Source organism: Exserohilum turcica, assembly GCF_000359705.1.
Source record: "Exserohilum turcica Et28A unplaced genomic scaffold SETTUscaffold_14, whole genome shotgun sequence".
Lineage (NCBI taxonomy): Eukaryota > Fungi > Ascomycota > Dothideomycetes > Pleosporales > Pleosporaceae > Exserohilum > Exserohilum turcicum.
Window position 1 is genome coordinate 483,312 of NW_007359959.1, and position 14,819 is coordinate 498,130.

A 14,819-nucleotide genomic window follows, 5' to 3' on the forward strand; every position below is an offset into this window, starting at 1 on the left:
CTAAACCTTGTACACCAAGTCACTTTCTCTTACGAGCGAACCGTGTTCCTGCCCAGTATCTTTGGTCTTGATGCGGTACAGCTTTCCATCTAGAGATTGCATAACTTCGTACGGGCCTGCTGGTTGCGCCTGACCGGGGATGAGGAGGAAGACTTCTTCGCCTACGTTGTATGCTGGAGGGGTGGGATACTCCTAGACGCATCAGGTATCGCAGGTAGTAAGAGTCAAATAATCGATATAATTTACCTGTGTAGCGGTAGAATACTTCGTAACCTTTCCACGGAAGTCCCCGGGAGCAGATGGATTGAACTGCGCGTCTTAGCCTCTTTTGGGAAATGAGATTACCGTGCAAGGCTCAGACCGTAGTTTCCTCTTCATCGCTACTTTCATCGTTCCCAGGTGGATTTGTAGGCCCGAACTCTTCCTTCTTGGATGCCATCTGGCTTCACCTCGGATATCAATATTCGTATTTGAAAACTTCTGAATGAATCAAAAAGCCCGAAGCGAGGGCTGCGCGTCTTATCAATGACCTGCTGAGATCACGTGGGTGGCTTGTAATATAGGATTGCCTCGTTGCCTCATTCCATGCGGGCCCCGCACTTTGTGTCACTCGACAACATACGCCAGCTCGGGACATACATCTGCACTTAACATAACATACCGCCTTGAGAGGCGTCAGCGTCAACAACTTGTGAGGGCTATTGAATGACGCCGCAATGAGCGATGCCTCGGAAGAGCAGATCATCGATGACTTCCAGCAACGGACGCGTGGATACTGGACTACTCAGCAATACGAAAGGGTGACTGCGCTTCTGATCTCATGGGCTGATGACGAATTGGGAGTGGCTTCCGAGATTGACCGGCTCAAGGTGCTACTTGAGCAGCACTTGAGATACAGCACCCAGCGATACCACATACCAAGCATTAATTCGGAGGCTGAGTTATCGCATAGATTGACTTCCTTCGTCAGGGAATGTGCCCTAGGCGAACGTGATTTAGCTATTGTGTATTATGGAGGGCATGGAGATAACACCGTGGTCGATGAGGCCGGGTACCCGGCCTGGAGAGCGTGAGTCCGTCGATTCCCTCAGCCACACATGTCCATAACCGTGTCACACAGCAAGCTAGAGAATGGGCCGACTGTTGAATGGTTTCCGCTTCAGAGACAGCTTGGAAATGCACACAGCGATGTATTTGTACTCTTGGACTGCTGCTATGCTGCAACCAAGATATCCCGAGAATTCGAGAACGGTCAATTCGAGATTCTGGCTGCATCGAGCTCTGGGTCGAGAGTGCCGAAGCCAGGAAGATTGTCGTTTACTTCAGTTCTCATCAGAGAGCTGAAGAAGCAGATTGATGCTGGTAAAGACGTACCAATCCGCTGGCTGCAAACGCATCTCTGGAGTGCTTCAACTCCGCCAGCACTCACCGGTAAACAGCAATTTTCTCTCACCAAACTTATGAATGCTAATTCCGTTCGAGAATCACCGCAATATTTTACATTGGTGAAGCGAGACCTTCCTACGATCAGGTTGGCACCTTTAACGGCGAAGATTGCTCCGGGTTTCGCACAGAAACAGCCCGCCGCCTCATCCTTTGCTCTCCTTTCCATATCATTTACAGAAGACCCAACAGCACATCAACTAGCAGATTGGCTTAAGAGCTATCCCCCAAATACCGTCAGTGAGGTGAACATCGAGGCGCTAATACTCCGGGCACGATTTCTCGAAGGATTGAATGAGAAACACCATCCATTACAAGGCTCCATCCTCGGAAAGGTTTCCCCTTCTGCCCAAGCTGAGATTATCGATCGGATGTCAGAGCTCTCAAACGTTATGAAGAAGAGCAAAGTATTGACACAGGCAGAGGTAGCACTAGCCGATATACCTGGAGATCTAAGAGCCACGACTCTGCAAAATCTGAACAGCAAGGTGGCCGAGGTTTCCGAGAGTGTCGAGAAGGGCATCTTACTGGATTCCAACATAGACCTCACAGCAGCTCAAGACGACTCAGTCGTTGCGGCTTGTGAAGTTGATCAAGTCATCAGTTTACGGCAGCGGCTTCTGAGCTCCGCGTCAATACCTGATCGACTGGATCTTCCACGTGGGTTGATCACTTGGGATAAACGTGGCAAAGGAGACGGACAGTCTCGATTGCGTACGGGAAACATCAAAGGACGTCCGATTGTCGCCGAGATATTCAATTACCAGCACCTTACTACAGCTACCTCGAACGAACCCCCACCTCACATGATGACGCAGTTCAGGAAGATGGTAGCGCTATTATGCCATCCCAAGCAAGAGAATTTCCACATTCTTCCCTGCTTAGGATACACACACGATTGGGCCAGCAAGACTCTGTCGCTCATCTTCGAGGTGGTCTGGGATTCTTTCGACACGCAAATCTCACAGATGAACATTTCCGGAACCTCAACCCGCAAATTCGGCACGCCATTGATGCTTTCGAAATATATGTCCAAGCAGAAGAGAGTTGCACTGGGAGTGCGTGTAAAATTAGCAGCTAGCCTTGCAAAGGCGCTAGAGAGTTTCCACAAAGTCGGATGGGTGCACAAATCACTGAAGAGTGACAACATTGTTTTTCTTCCGCCCGATGCGGACGCGGATGCAGCCACCGTGTTGGACCAGCCGTGGCTGTTTGGATTCGAATACTCACGTCCCGAGGACGACAGTACACTTTTGCAAGAGGATCATTCTCTAAGTAACAATGCATATAGACATCCTGAGCGATGGGGCAAGCCACTCATCAAGTTCAAGAAATCGCACGATATCTACTCTCTTGTGGGTACAAAGTTACATTGAATGCACATGGAGTCAGGCTAACTTCTAGCAAGGGAATCATATTACTGGAGCTGGCTTATTGGAAACCGATAATAGGGTTCCCGGAGATGAAGTCTAGCCCTGGCAGAACCCTGGTGCCCACAAAGATCAGAGATGAGCTTCTGGGGAGACTGCGGACGGAGGGTCCGCATGTTTGCGGGCAGAGCTTCGCAGATAGCATTGTCGCCTGTCTTACCTTTGAAGAAATTGCTGCTGGTTTAGACGAGTTCGGTGCTCACAGTGAGTTCTCTTCAAGGATCGTGAACCGTCTGGCGAGCATTAGAGGCATTTGATACTATGGTCCTTCTTCGGCAGTATCTGCGAACGAGATAGATTTAATTCAGCCGATCAGTTCTAGACTGTATCTGTCTCACCAACGCATCCCTCATCTCTCGTGTCCGATACCGAACCAAGCAATCTCGATATAGTAAGCTCACATGAATTTTCGGTGCGTTTCTCTGCGACTGTTGCCTGCATAACTTCATCCTGCGATCCTAAACACCGGACGTTGTTACTAATACCTTTCAAACAACGAGTAATATGTACCTACAAGTTGCACTTCTAGATTAAGGACCGTAAGGGAAATTAGTCTAGACACACTTCGTCAAAGCTTTCTACAATGCCCAGGGAATGGCCGGCTTTTGTCCAAGTCTCGGCGCAGTTGTTCTAGCATGCATGAACTTGCACTAGCTATCTCTACCCATTAAATTTAGCCTCCTTATCACCATCCAGCCCTAGCTCTTCCTTGAATCCATGCATGCAGCGTGTCCAACGTACTGTACTAGTAGTACGGTGAGGTTTTTAGACTGCGGTATGGATTGTAGTTCCGTAGTAAGAGTAAAGTACGGATAGAGTGCGCTACAAATATAGCGATCGCTATAGTATAAGTAGCTATAGTTGATATTAAAATTACAGCTACGTTACAGCTGTAATAGGACGTACTACGTTACAGTCACATAAACGTAATTACAGCCTATAGTCCCACGGTACTAGGTCCTGTCGGAGGCGCTGGTAAGAATCTACCCTCTAAATATTTATGCGAATCGGAGGGGGTGCCATGGCATAACTAATAATACATCAACAAATTAACAACTTTCTACCACCCGCCGGGTTCACATGTGGTTAGACAGCGCCAATTACTCAGTAGGGATCTATTTCCACCTTTCGCTTATCTTTTTAATACAACATGAATAAACTAATGAGCTTCCCCACCCTCATCCTGTCATCCATTACTCTCGTCTAGACAAGCAACCCGCTAGTCGATGCACTTCACAACAAAGCTCACTTGAACTAGCACACGTGGACAGCACAGCACTGCAGCTCATCGGTGCTACCCACCACTCACTCCACGGACGAATAAAGCTCCAAATACACGACGAAACCCCTTCCTCGCACGATACATGTATCCCCGGACCGCAGTGCCTAAGCACCGCCCCCTAACTCCGCATTTCCCTTTGTTCCACTCCGCCGGGTCCACGCCCCATGCAAACGCCCACCAGCCGCGCGCAGCCCTCGCTCAAACTCCAAACCAGCGGTTTCGGCCCGGGGTCTGATACTGACTGCTCGGCACGGTTCGGAAAGGCCAGAGTTCCGGTAAGCCTGTTCCAAGCCGCTGAGCCCTGGTCTAGTAATAACCGGTGGGTATCGTAAGGTGGCGGTGCCGCCGCGAGCCGTCCCGGTTGGTTTAGATTCCGCGCTTACCGGGTACATGGGCTTCGACTGGGCACTTAAGCTAAGGTATGGGGGGCTGGATAGGAAGGCCCCCTTGGCAATCGCCGTGGTATGGTTGGCGGTTTTGGGAGGAGATGGACGGAGTGCAAGGGCTGGGGCTGGGGCTTGACGTCATTGGAATTGGTATGTGGACTCATGGAATATGGAGTATATTGCGGTGTCAGTTTTGGTATCGAATGATGGGGAAGTGGCTGAGGGGCTTGAGGGGTCATTGCTGGTTAGATACCTGCTAGATGCGCAGACGACTGAGTACTGGTGGGCAGTTGAAGAAAAGGAAGATAGAATCATTTCAACGGACAAAGCTCTGGTACCCCTCAGCCATGTTAATGCCCTTTGATTCTTCCAGCAGTACATGCAGTACTTGCAAAGCAGAACATACTTACAGACATCGCTAACCACACTCACAATAAGAGCACCACCCCAAATTCCATCAAGCAACCCTTTCAATACCCGCCCTACCCCGTCCTGCCATCCCCTCCATACCCTCCGCACCGCAGAAAACCAGCATACACAAGCCCCTCTCAAACTGCACTCTCATGCACTGCGCCGCATGCGCCAATCCAAGCATATATGCTCATTGGTGTAAGCGCCATAGTCAGCTTAGACGAGCGTCACACAATGGCTTGCCCCCTTTGACTTTTAGCGCGATGCCGATGCGTGGGGAAAAGTTTGATCTTTTCTAGTAGCCGCTTTTATCACAGCACTTGGACCCCCGGTTTCTCGCTCGGCTGCAGAAGTCGAACTACCCACGGGGCTTTGGATACGGGTGCCAAAGGACGGAGAAGGCACTGGAAAAAGAAGAAAAGAAGAAGAAGAATCTCATTTATGGCATACTCCCATCCCCCTCGCACCAAACCTACCCCCTCCTCCTCCTCCTCCTCCTCTCCATATCCAGCAGCACCCCCATCCATCCACTCCCCCGTATCTCCAACCCAAGACATCTACAGCCACCCGTGGGATGCGCAAACAAGCCATGCTTATGACGTGTGGGTTGCCCAGCATCAGAATGCAATTTTCGAACAACATCATCACTATGTACCAGCACAAGCACAAGCACAAGCACCAGTGCAAACCATACTACATACACACGGCCATGGACAGAGAAACAGCCACAGCCACGGACACGGACACGGACACGGACACGGCAGCGCAACGACAGAAGTATTAGAACAGCAGTATACCAGCAGTGAGATGTATGCGTACGCAGCGATGCCGATGCCGATGCCGATACCGATATCCATACCAATACCAATGTCCATACCAATGTCAACGTCCATGTCAATGTCCATGCATGTTGCAGATACGAGGTACGTCTCGTATTCTATTTTTGCATCTTATTCTCCTTCTTTTTCCCCTTTTTTTCCATTATTTTCTTTGCCCACCATTTTCAGTGGAAAAAAAAAACAAAAAAACAGAGGATGCGATGGAAAAGAGAGAGGGGTTCTAATGGTTTGGGTCTGCAGTAGAGAGAGAGAAAAGAAAAAGTAGTAGTAGTAGGACTTCAATATCGTATTGTGTGGATGGTTGAGGGATTTTGCGAGGAGAAATAGTAGGAGTGGTGGTGGTGGTGGTAGTGTTGTTGTTATTGTGAAGGGTGGATGGTGGAAGGGATGCGGTGTGTTGATATACCTCTTTCTCTCTCTTGGTTCTTACTTTTCGAGTATCGTGTGTGGAATGCATGGATAGCTAACATACCATCTAGTCACAGTCACAGTCACAGTCACAGCCATAGCCGCAGTGTCCCTCTCTCTTCCTCTTTCTCTTCTACAACACACTCTTACACCCATACTCAGACTCAGACTCAGACTACTTACCCCTCAACTCCTCACTTACCATCCATCACACACCGACTTAACAATACCAACGACAACAACACCAACACCATCCCCTGCCCCTACCACTGCGGCACCATTCTAACCGGCATGCACGCCGTGGGCAACTTGACACGACACGTCAAGACGCAAGCGTGCCGGGGATCTCGACGCACAAAGCAAGAGTATGCGTGTCGGATGGCGGGGTGTGGGCGCGTGTATGCGCGGTCGGATGGGTTGAGGGTGCATATGCGGCGGCGGCATGGGGCGTTTTTTGTGGGTGGACGAGTGAGTGAGTGAGTGAGTGAGTGGGGTTTGATTTGGGAGTGTGTAGAATAGCTGAAAGTCTGGTGATTTCTTCTTCTTCTTCTTCTTCTTCTTTTTGGTTATTGTTGTACACGAAGATGGATGGATATGGTGTTTAGCGGATTTGCCTGCATCTTATCATATGCTAATGTACCTGCTTTCAAGTCATCCTTGGTCTTATCAAGCGTTTCGCTATCCACAACATCAAAACTATGCACACTCAAACAATCAAAAATGCAAAAAAAAAGACGGTAAAATGTTGCGCAGACGTCATGACTGTCTTGAACGGGTCTTTGTTTTTTGGACCGCCTCTAGGTATGCATATATACATGATTGCCTTTGACTCCAGGAATTGAAGAGGAAGAAAAGGAAAAGGAAAGAAGAAGGAAAAGGAAAATAGTGAATGAGACGGCGGCGGTGGTATCGCGTAAATGCCCAAGATCAAGCTTAGAACTGAGATGCACGCCATGAAGGAACAAGGACAAGGACAAGGAAAAGGAAAAGGAAATAAGGAAAGAGAAAGGAAATGCGGTATCTGGCGACTGTCATTAGTTTGGAAATATACACAAGGAAAGGGATGGGAGGCGGCTTAGAGACTTGTGCCTCGTGTGCCGGGCGCAGATTGGCGATGCGGTCTCATGTTGATGACCGACTCGAGCTCTCTGAGCATGTTGGTGTTTGCCTCTCGTGATTCACGTAGCGAAGCCTGGCGAATGCGGTCGTCCTGGATCTTTTGCATGCGCTCTTCTCTCGACATGGTACCGCGCGTCTTTGGTATTGCAATGGCTTCGAATACTTCGTCGTCGGATGTGCTGCCCTGATCGCTCGACGGTGCACTCTGCTGAGGACTCAGCAAGTCACCATTAAGAGCGCGCAGAGCATCAGACGGACTGCCTTCGTCCACAGCAGTCAGGCCGCCTAGGCTTGGAACTGGGGAGCGCAGACCGCTCGACGCCTGTGAAATCCTGCGCTCTTGTCGGTCAATGTTGAGCGCAAGCGCATTCTTTCCTGCTTCCCAGGCCTGCACTAAACTCTTGAGATCGGCGCCAATGGACTCGTATTGCGCCATGAGAGAATGGGCCAGGTCGCTAACATCTTCCGTGTCTTCCAAGCTCTTGTTGGTCTCTTCGCGCAGTACCTGCATCTTGGCCTGCAAACCCCGAATGCCGCTCGACAGGCCCGACAGTTTCCGCACCGAGTTCCGGATCTTTTCGCGCCCAGGCGTCGGCGCTACCTTTGCTGGCGAAGGGGGGACAAACTGCTCCTCCTCGGATAGCACACGATTAAACTTGTCTGTCCATTGTCCTACCGGACGTGCGGTAAACAACATCGAGTCCACCACGGTCGACCAGCGCGGGAAATCCGAGGTTCCGCCATCTGCCTCCATGGCCAGCAAAGAGCACAGGTAGACGCGGCGAAGAATGGATAAACGATACTGCAGAGTGCGCAGGGCCTTGAGCGTCTCTGCGTCTTCGAATTCGGATGGACTGTAACTCAGCGCCGCCTCTTGCAGGTCTGGATTGCTGATTTCGTAGACATCGAGGTACTTTTCCAAGTCATCTTCCTGGATCAGAGGCTTCAAAACGCCACACTGCTCGGAGAGGATAGGGACCACGTCGGCGTAGGCGGCGCGCAGATTGCGGCGCAGGCGTTGACAACGGCGGGCCTGACCCCTTTCCTCGATGCGCGAGATGGGGGGCAGAGGACAGCTTCTATGGGGAATTAGCCGATGGCATGTGATGGACGTAGTCGGACACATGTGAACCTACAGCCTGTAGCCTCGTGACACGAGCTCTACTTCCTGGATCAGAGCCAGCGCAGACGCGGCCGAAGCCTCGAATGCCTGCAGGTTGGTCACGAGAGCAGCGACGCCGTCGACTGCCTCGTGGCGCAGATACTGCAGCCACTGGCGGCGCATGTAGCGGTAGACTGCGGCGGCAGCGGCAGCAAAGGCGAGCAGCACAAACGAAGAGCGCCCGACGCTGAAGGTGGGCTGGCGGCGGGACCAGTGGACCAGCCATACCAGGACAAAGGCGGTGCCGCCCGTCAGCGCAGCGCCGGCCGGGGTGATGGAGGCGACCTGGAACTCATGGAAGCCGGCTCGCCCGTTGGGGGCAAAGATGGGTATCGAGGAAGCGCGCAGGCTGCCCTGGTCGCCGAGCAGCTGGGAGGCGACAATGAGGTAGCGGAAGTGCTCGAGGAAGCGCTCGTTGTCGGCGCGGCCGAGCTTGGAGTTGACGGCTTTCTGCGGGCGGGTCAGGGTTGAGTCACGGCATGGCAATGGCAGGGCGGGGAAGGATACCGAGCAGACGGTGTGGATGCGGGCAATGGAGCCGTTGCGCGAGTGGATGCGCAGCGGCTGGGGGAGCTTGTCTCTTATGCGCGACTGCAGCGTCGAGGGGCCTCTGGGGGCGAAGCCCGGTGTGTCGACGTCGTCTACATGAGTTTGGGGGAGCGCAGACGGGTCCGGGGCGTGGGCGTCGGCGGTTCCGTGGCCTAGCGGAGCGGTTAGCGGGTGGAGGAGGTGGAGGAGATGCATCGTGGGCATCATGGGCATGGGCTCTGGGCGCACCTTGGAGGACGTGGGCGAGGGGCGAGTCGTCGGGTATAATACTCTCCATGGTGCTACGGCATGTTGGGGATGCAGACGTCGGGTGGTCTGGAGACGGGCGCGTGGACGGGTGCGATGGCTCTAATCCGGGCAGGGCAGGTGATATGGCGATGGCGGGCAGGCGAGGAGCGGCGTGTGCGGGCGCGGGCGCAGGCGCAGGCGCAGGCGAGGGCGCGTGGTGTGGGCGGGATCCAATCGTGGCGGGTGTCGAGATGATGGACGGACGAGGGGCGAGGATGCAGGGCCGAGGTGTGGGAGGGGAGCGAGCGCGAGGGGGAGCAGAGGTTAAGGGCAAAGGGGAGCACAGCAGAGCAGAGCAGAGCAGAGCAGAGCAGAGCAGAGCAGAGCAGAGCAGAGCAGAGCAGAAAGGAGGGCCAGTAGTCAGCAGCCAGCTCGGACTAGCAGCAAGCAATGGTCATACGTCGCAAGTCGCCATGTATGTGGAAACAGACACGGACACATCCACAATTGCCATGGCACTCTCACCCTCACTCTGGCTGAGTGACGCCAGCCGCGCTCGGGCGGCGCGAAATGAGCGAGGGCTGCGGAGGCGCGCGCCCTGTGATTGGCGGCCGCCTCGTGTCACGCCTCGTGTACGCGAGCCCTGTTTCGTTTGGCCCGTTTCCCCCTCGCACGCACAAGCGCAAGCAGAGCGCATCCACCTCTGCTGCCCTGGTCGGCTGCGCGTTGCCTGAGGCGCAGGCACGCACATACTCATACACATACTTAGCCCTACCCTGGCCTCCGCCGCCCTCCATCCATGCGTTGAGCCGCAAACACCATCTCGCAACACGTCCCCTATGTCGACTTGTACTGCCCCATGTGCCCCTGAGCCCGCCCGCCGACCCGCGGCTGCTGCCACTACCCGCTCCGGACAGCCCCCAGCTACATGGCCCTCTGACTCTCAGGCTGGCCGAGAACACATCCGGCCCCGCCCACCTGCGACGCCGCCGCTCTTGCTGCTGCTGCTGCTGCACTGCCGCCGTGCGTGTTGCGTCGCCAATCGATAGCACAATCGATAACGTAGGGCTGCATGAATATCAGAAACAATAAGTGCGGCGTGCAGCCAGCAGCATGCAGGTACTCTGGCCAGTGCCGGTGCAAACCAGTGGCGTCCCATCAGCCTCGTGGCATCCCTGCTTGCTTACCCACCCGCCCACGTTGACCGCCCCAGCCCAACCTGTCCTGCCACCACCCAAGACTCCCCACGCTCGACGCTGCCTGCCTGCCTACACCTACACCTACTACTACTACTACTACTACTACATCCACCTCAGAAGCTTCGAGCCACCTTACAAACCGCCCTTGCCACCCGCTGCCGCGTCCTTCCGCTCCACTATCGTGGCTGCAAACACCATGTGCGCCATAATGCGCCATCGCACCTGCATACCGCCTGCTCGTACGACGCCCCCCAACACTCATCGCCATGATGGTGACCTCACCGCCCCAACCACATTCCATCCACCCTGCACTCGGAATCCTAGTCATATGCCAAATCCTCAACTTGGTCTCTGAATCTGCCTGCATTGCATCTGGCAAATGTCGCCAGAGCACCATGCCAAAAGCCTTTTTTTTTTCTCCCTGCTCACCGGTTCATTACAATACATCATGCCTGGCTTTCTTTTTCATCTTTTTCAATAGTTTGTCCGCTTCTGCTTGTGCAAGATTGTCCAAATTCTTGTCATTATTTTTTCTGAAAAAAATAAACGCACTCTTCACACCGTCCTACTCATGGATCCCCAGACGCTTCACACGCTGATGACGACTGTCCAGTCGGTAGAGGCAAGCCTTGACACTGCACCCGACTCGTGGCCCCAACACCTCGAGGCCATCCGCAGTATAACCGCCGTCTTTGAAATCACTGATACAAGACCCGACGACGCTCGTCGACGCTGGCAGCTGCCTTTGATTCGCCTGGCGCAACGTGTAGCGTTTGCCGATGCGGATCACGGCCCAACCACGGACATGGCCGACTGGTGTTTGCGGCAATTGCTGACGCTGTTGCCCGTCTATCCCAACAATGTCGAGATTCTGGCCTGTAAGTCATCCTCGCACCCTCGCTGCTGTACGCTGGCTGACTGTCGCGGTGATGGGCCGAAATTGGTTGTTGCGCGCGCAAAAGGCACTAGCAAGCATCGCACAAGCGGAAAACGGCCCTTGTAGCATGGATACAGGCCAGTTGCACCACGCCCAGCTGGCTGCCTCTCCTCTATTCGAGGCGCAGGAGCGATTGAACGGAGCCCACTATGTCGAGGCACGGGCCCTGTTGCTCCCTGCCATCGACTACCTTGAGCGTGCAGTGGGCGCCGCAAAAGCACAGGGGAGCCTGAATAGGGCTTTGCTCTCGCTCGTACGCGGCCCTCTTCCCTCAACATCTTCTTTTCTCTTTCCTATTGCTGACCCCGACATCCAGGCTGCTGAGGCTTTCATGAGCCTTGGCAATGTCACATCGCCCAGGGTCCACACGCGCTACTTTCGCCACGCCATGGCTCACCTTCGCTCGGCTACTGACCTCGACGGCTATGCATTGCCTGTACACTTGCAACAGTGAGCCAACCTGCTGTGAGGAAATCAAAGGCTAATGGGACGAGGTATCTTGACGAATACGGTCTTCTTTACCATGATGCTTGAGTCGTGGCTGCAAACATGCTACATAGAGTTGATAGAGGGCGTCTTCATTGCCGATGGAGACTGTCTGCGAATAATGCTTCTGTAACCGACTGCGTTTGCTTGCCATCGTACCATGTTGCGGCTGTTCCAACAACGACATGTAGTCGTCTCTGCTACCCTGGCCTACAGTAAGCTGGCTAGGATCCGCGCACGGACCCGCGTACCAGATGGTGCAGCGTCGGGGGTGCCAGCAACCGACCCGACAGCGCCAACTGAACCCTCCCCTCTCCATCCCAGCCCAGGCCCACGACAGCCGACACAATAGCGTTACTGCACGGGGAACCGCTTGTCGTGCGACAATCCCCCCGCCCCCCCCCAAAAATATCCAAGACACTGCGAACAGTAGCCTTTGTCGCATCGTTGTCGCCCACTCGCACAACTTTCTTCGGCTTTCGGATTCTTTCGGCCGAACACACACTCACAGCTGCGTCTCGTCCGTCCGTGTAGGGTGTGTACGTCCGTAACATTTCGGACCAGACCACATTGTTGAGCCCGTCCGTCCGGTTTATTGAGGGCCACCGCACACCACCTGTCGTTGCCATGGCTGCCGATGCGCTGACTGAGGAGCGCGAACTCGCTATTCATCCCATTGTGGCGACTAGCGTTCAGCACAACACTCAGGTATGTCCGCCTACACCACTCACTACTCTACCTTGCCTCCGCCCCCACTCGGCACAGTCATAGACTTACGCTCGCCACAGGTCGTCTCCAACATTCGCAGTCTGACCGCATCGCTCTTCGGCGTCGCCGCTGGCACACTGGGCCTCGAGTCATACGCCGGCTTCGTCTTCTACCTACTTGCATCGCTAGTCGTCTCGGCGCTGCTGTTTGCGCTCAAGACGGAGGGGAAGCCCAGCGTCTACTTTTACCGTCCGCTAGGCGATTTGTGGCTCGGCGATGTCTTTGGGGGCTTGAGCGGCTTCGTCCTGACATGGACTTTGTTCTATGGCTTGGTGCGGGCATAACGAGTTGGCTGGGAAAGCGATACGGCGGCAGTTGAAGAGAGGTTGCCTGATGGCGAGGAATCATTGTGTCGGACAAGACAGCTCATGGGAGGAAAATACTCTAGTAACATGGAGATGCCGTAGAGCAAAGCCCAGGTGGAATTGGGTCGAATGGGAATACCAGAGCTGCCGCTGGAGACGAGAGGATACACGCACCTCCCGGGAGGCCAGCATAACGGCTGCAGCATAGCTTGGTGACATGAAGTGTCACGTCTACTTTCCCCGGCATGATACCCGTCCAATTGAGCATCCAAACTCTTCATCTTGAAGCTCAACTCAAAGCTTGATCGCCTCGTGCTCTCGTCATCATACAAAAAAGGACATCATTGTCATCCATTCAAGGCTGAACAGTCTGGCCTGAAAATGATAGCAAGGGTCGTAATACACCCCCATGCTGCATTCGTCATGGCGTGTGATACTCTTGGCACCACTCTACGTTGCAGTGATCTGTGCAGATTTTAGCGTGTTCCGACGCGCTCCCGCGTTGAGGTCCCCTCCATTCATTGTTGCCTTTACACCGCTGAGCAATTGTTTTCTTGCACAACCACGTTACGATACCCTTTCAACGCTACTTACTCTCTTAATCACAATCCACACCCAAAAGTAAACACCCTCGCTCATGCTGATTGAACAAAGCTAACAAGGTGCAGTGCTTGAGGCACGCTTAGAACAGGCAAACACCTTGAAGAAGGTATATTTCCCACAAAAACATAGCAGAACCCCTTCTGACCGCACTAGGTTGTCGATGCCATCAAGGATCTCGTCCAAGACTGCAACTTCGACTGCAATGACATGGGCATTGCCCTGCAGGCCATGGACAACTCCCACGTCGCCCTCGTGTCCATGATGCTCAAGTCGGAAGCCTTTTCGCCCTTCCGCTGCGACCGCAACATTGCCCTCGGTATCAACCTTGGCTCCCTCACAAAGGTGCTTCGCGCGGCTGGAAACGAAGACATCCTCACCATCAAGGCCGAAGACGCCCCCGATGTCGTCAACCTCGTCTTTGAGACAAAGAGCAGCTCGCGAATCAGCGAGTACGACATCAAGCTCATGGACATTGACCAGGAGCATCTGGGTATCCCCGAGACGGACTACTCGGCCACCATTACCATGCCAGCTGTCGAGTTCCAGCGCATCTGCAGAGATTTGGGCGCATTGTCAGAGTCGGGTATGTCACACGAGCTGCAAAAACACGGGCAAACACTGTTCGCAGGGCTAATACGGGGCACAGTCTCAATCGAGGTTTCAAAAGACGGCGTCAAGTTTGCCTGCTCGGGCGACATTGGCTCGGGCTCGGTCATCCTCAAGCAAAACCCCAGCATAGACAAGGAATCCGAGGCTGTCACAATCGACATGACGGAGCCTGTTGCGCTTACCTTTTCGCTCAAGTACCTGACCAACTTCTGCAAGGCCAGCGGTCTCTCCGATTCGGTCAAGCTCTGCCTATCCAGCGAAGTCCCTCTGCTTGTCGAGTACAGCCTGCAGGACCAAAGCTACCTTCGATTCTACCTCGCTCCCAAGGTAAGAAGCCTTTGCATACCGTACAGCCGCCATGCTAATGCACACAGATTGGCGACGAGGAATAAGCGGACCACGATTTCATTGACACACGAGCGGCATGTTTTCAGGATAGATGTGGAGAATCTCTGGTGTAATGACTTTTGCATGCGTCGAGCGTCTGTTAGCTTCATGATTTTGGCGTGTCACATTCGCGAGAACGGCCATTTCTAATTGGTCTTCTGCGCCTCGGTCACAAAGGAAGGTTAAGTACCGCCCCACCATTGGATGTGCGTCATATCCCGCGGAATTTCAGATAGGGAAATCAACAGTACATCAACAACACACCCCG

At 53.7% G+C, this 14,819-nt stretch overlaps 6 protein-coding genes across 6 annotated transcripts; 4 read left to right on the plus strand and 2 right to left on the minus strand.

Annotated features, from left to right (window-relative positions):
• SETTUDRAFT_26877 (uncharacterized protein) lies at nt 1-439 on the minus strand (the record flags this gene model as incomplete). Its single annotated transcript, XM_008025095.1, has 3 exons — nt 1-192; nt 247-309; nt 362-439. 3 exons carry the CDS (start codon nt 437-439, stop codon nt 1-3), a joined length of 333 nt encoding a protein of 110 aa, XP_008023286.1.
• Nucleotides 440-716: 277 nt separating this feature from the next.
• SETTUDRAFT_26878 (uncharacterized protein) lies at nt 717-3,130 on the plus strand (the record flags this gene model as incomplete). Its single annotated transcript, XM_008025096.1, has 4 exons — nt 717-1,069; nt 1,121-1,431; nt 1,483-2,798; nt 2,852-3,130. The coding sequence occupies 4 exons, from the start codon at nt 717-719 to the stop codon at nt 3,128-3,130; spliced, it is 2,259 nt and encodes a 752-aa protein (XP_008023287.1).
• A 3,666-nt stretch (nt 3,131-6,796) lies between these two features.
• SETTUDRAFT_168067 (uncharacterized protein) lies at nt 6,797-9,414 on the minus strand. Its single transcript, XM_008025295.1, has 4 exons — nt 9,258-9,414; nt 8,988-9,181; nt 8,455-8,930; nt 6,797-8,397 (listed from the first exon to the last, which is right to left on the minus strand). The coding sequence occupies exons 1-4, from the start codon at nt 9,304-9,306 to the stop codon at nt 7,275-7,277; spliced, it is 1,842 nt and encodes a 613-aa protein (XP_008023486.1). The 5' UTR covers nt 9,307-9,414; the 3' UTR covers nt 6,797-7,274.
• A 956-nt stretch (nt 9,415-10,370) lies between these two features.
• On the plus strand, nt 10,371-10,811 carry SETTUDRAFT_38146 (uncharacterized protein; the record flags this gene model as incomplete). Its single annotated transcript, XM_008025137.1, has 1 exon — nt 10,371-10,811. The coding sequence occupies one exon, from the start codon at nt 10,371-10,373 to the stop codon at nt 10,809-10,811; it is 441 nt and encodes a 146-aa protein (XP_008023328.1).
• Nucleotides 10,812-10,884: 73 nt separating this feature from the next.
• On the plus strand, nt 10,885-12,016 carry SETTUDRAFT_168069 (uncharacterized protein). Its single transcript, XM_008025296.1, has 3 exons — nt 10,885-11,334; nt 11,384-11,646; nt 11,710-12,016. Exons 1-3 carry the CDS (start codon nt 11,028-11,030, stop codon nt 11,845-11,847), a joined length of 708 nt encoding a protein of 235 aa, XP_008023487.1. The 5' UTR covers nt 10,885-11,027; the 3' UTR covers nt 11,848-12,016.
• Nucleotides 12,017-12,308: 292 nt separating this feature from the next.
• Nucleotides 12,309-14,812, plus strand: SETTUDRAFT_176255 (uncharacterized protein). Its single transcript, XM_008025297.1, has 6 exons — nt 12,309-12,587; nt 12,668-12,845; nt 13,621-13,661; nt 13,709-14,138; nt 14,202-14,491; nt 14,539-14,812. Exons 1-6 carry the CDS (start codon nt 12,507-12,509, stop codon nt 14,554-14,556), a joined length of 1,038 nt encoding a protein of 345 aa, XP_008023488.1. The 5' UTR covers nt 12,309-12,506; the 3' UTR covers nt 14,557-14,812.
• Nucleotides 14,813-14,819: the final 7 nt, after the last annotated feature.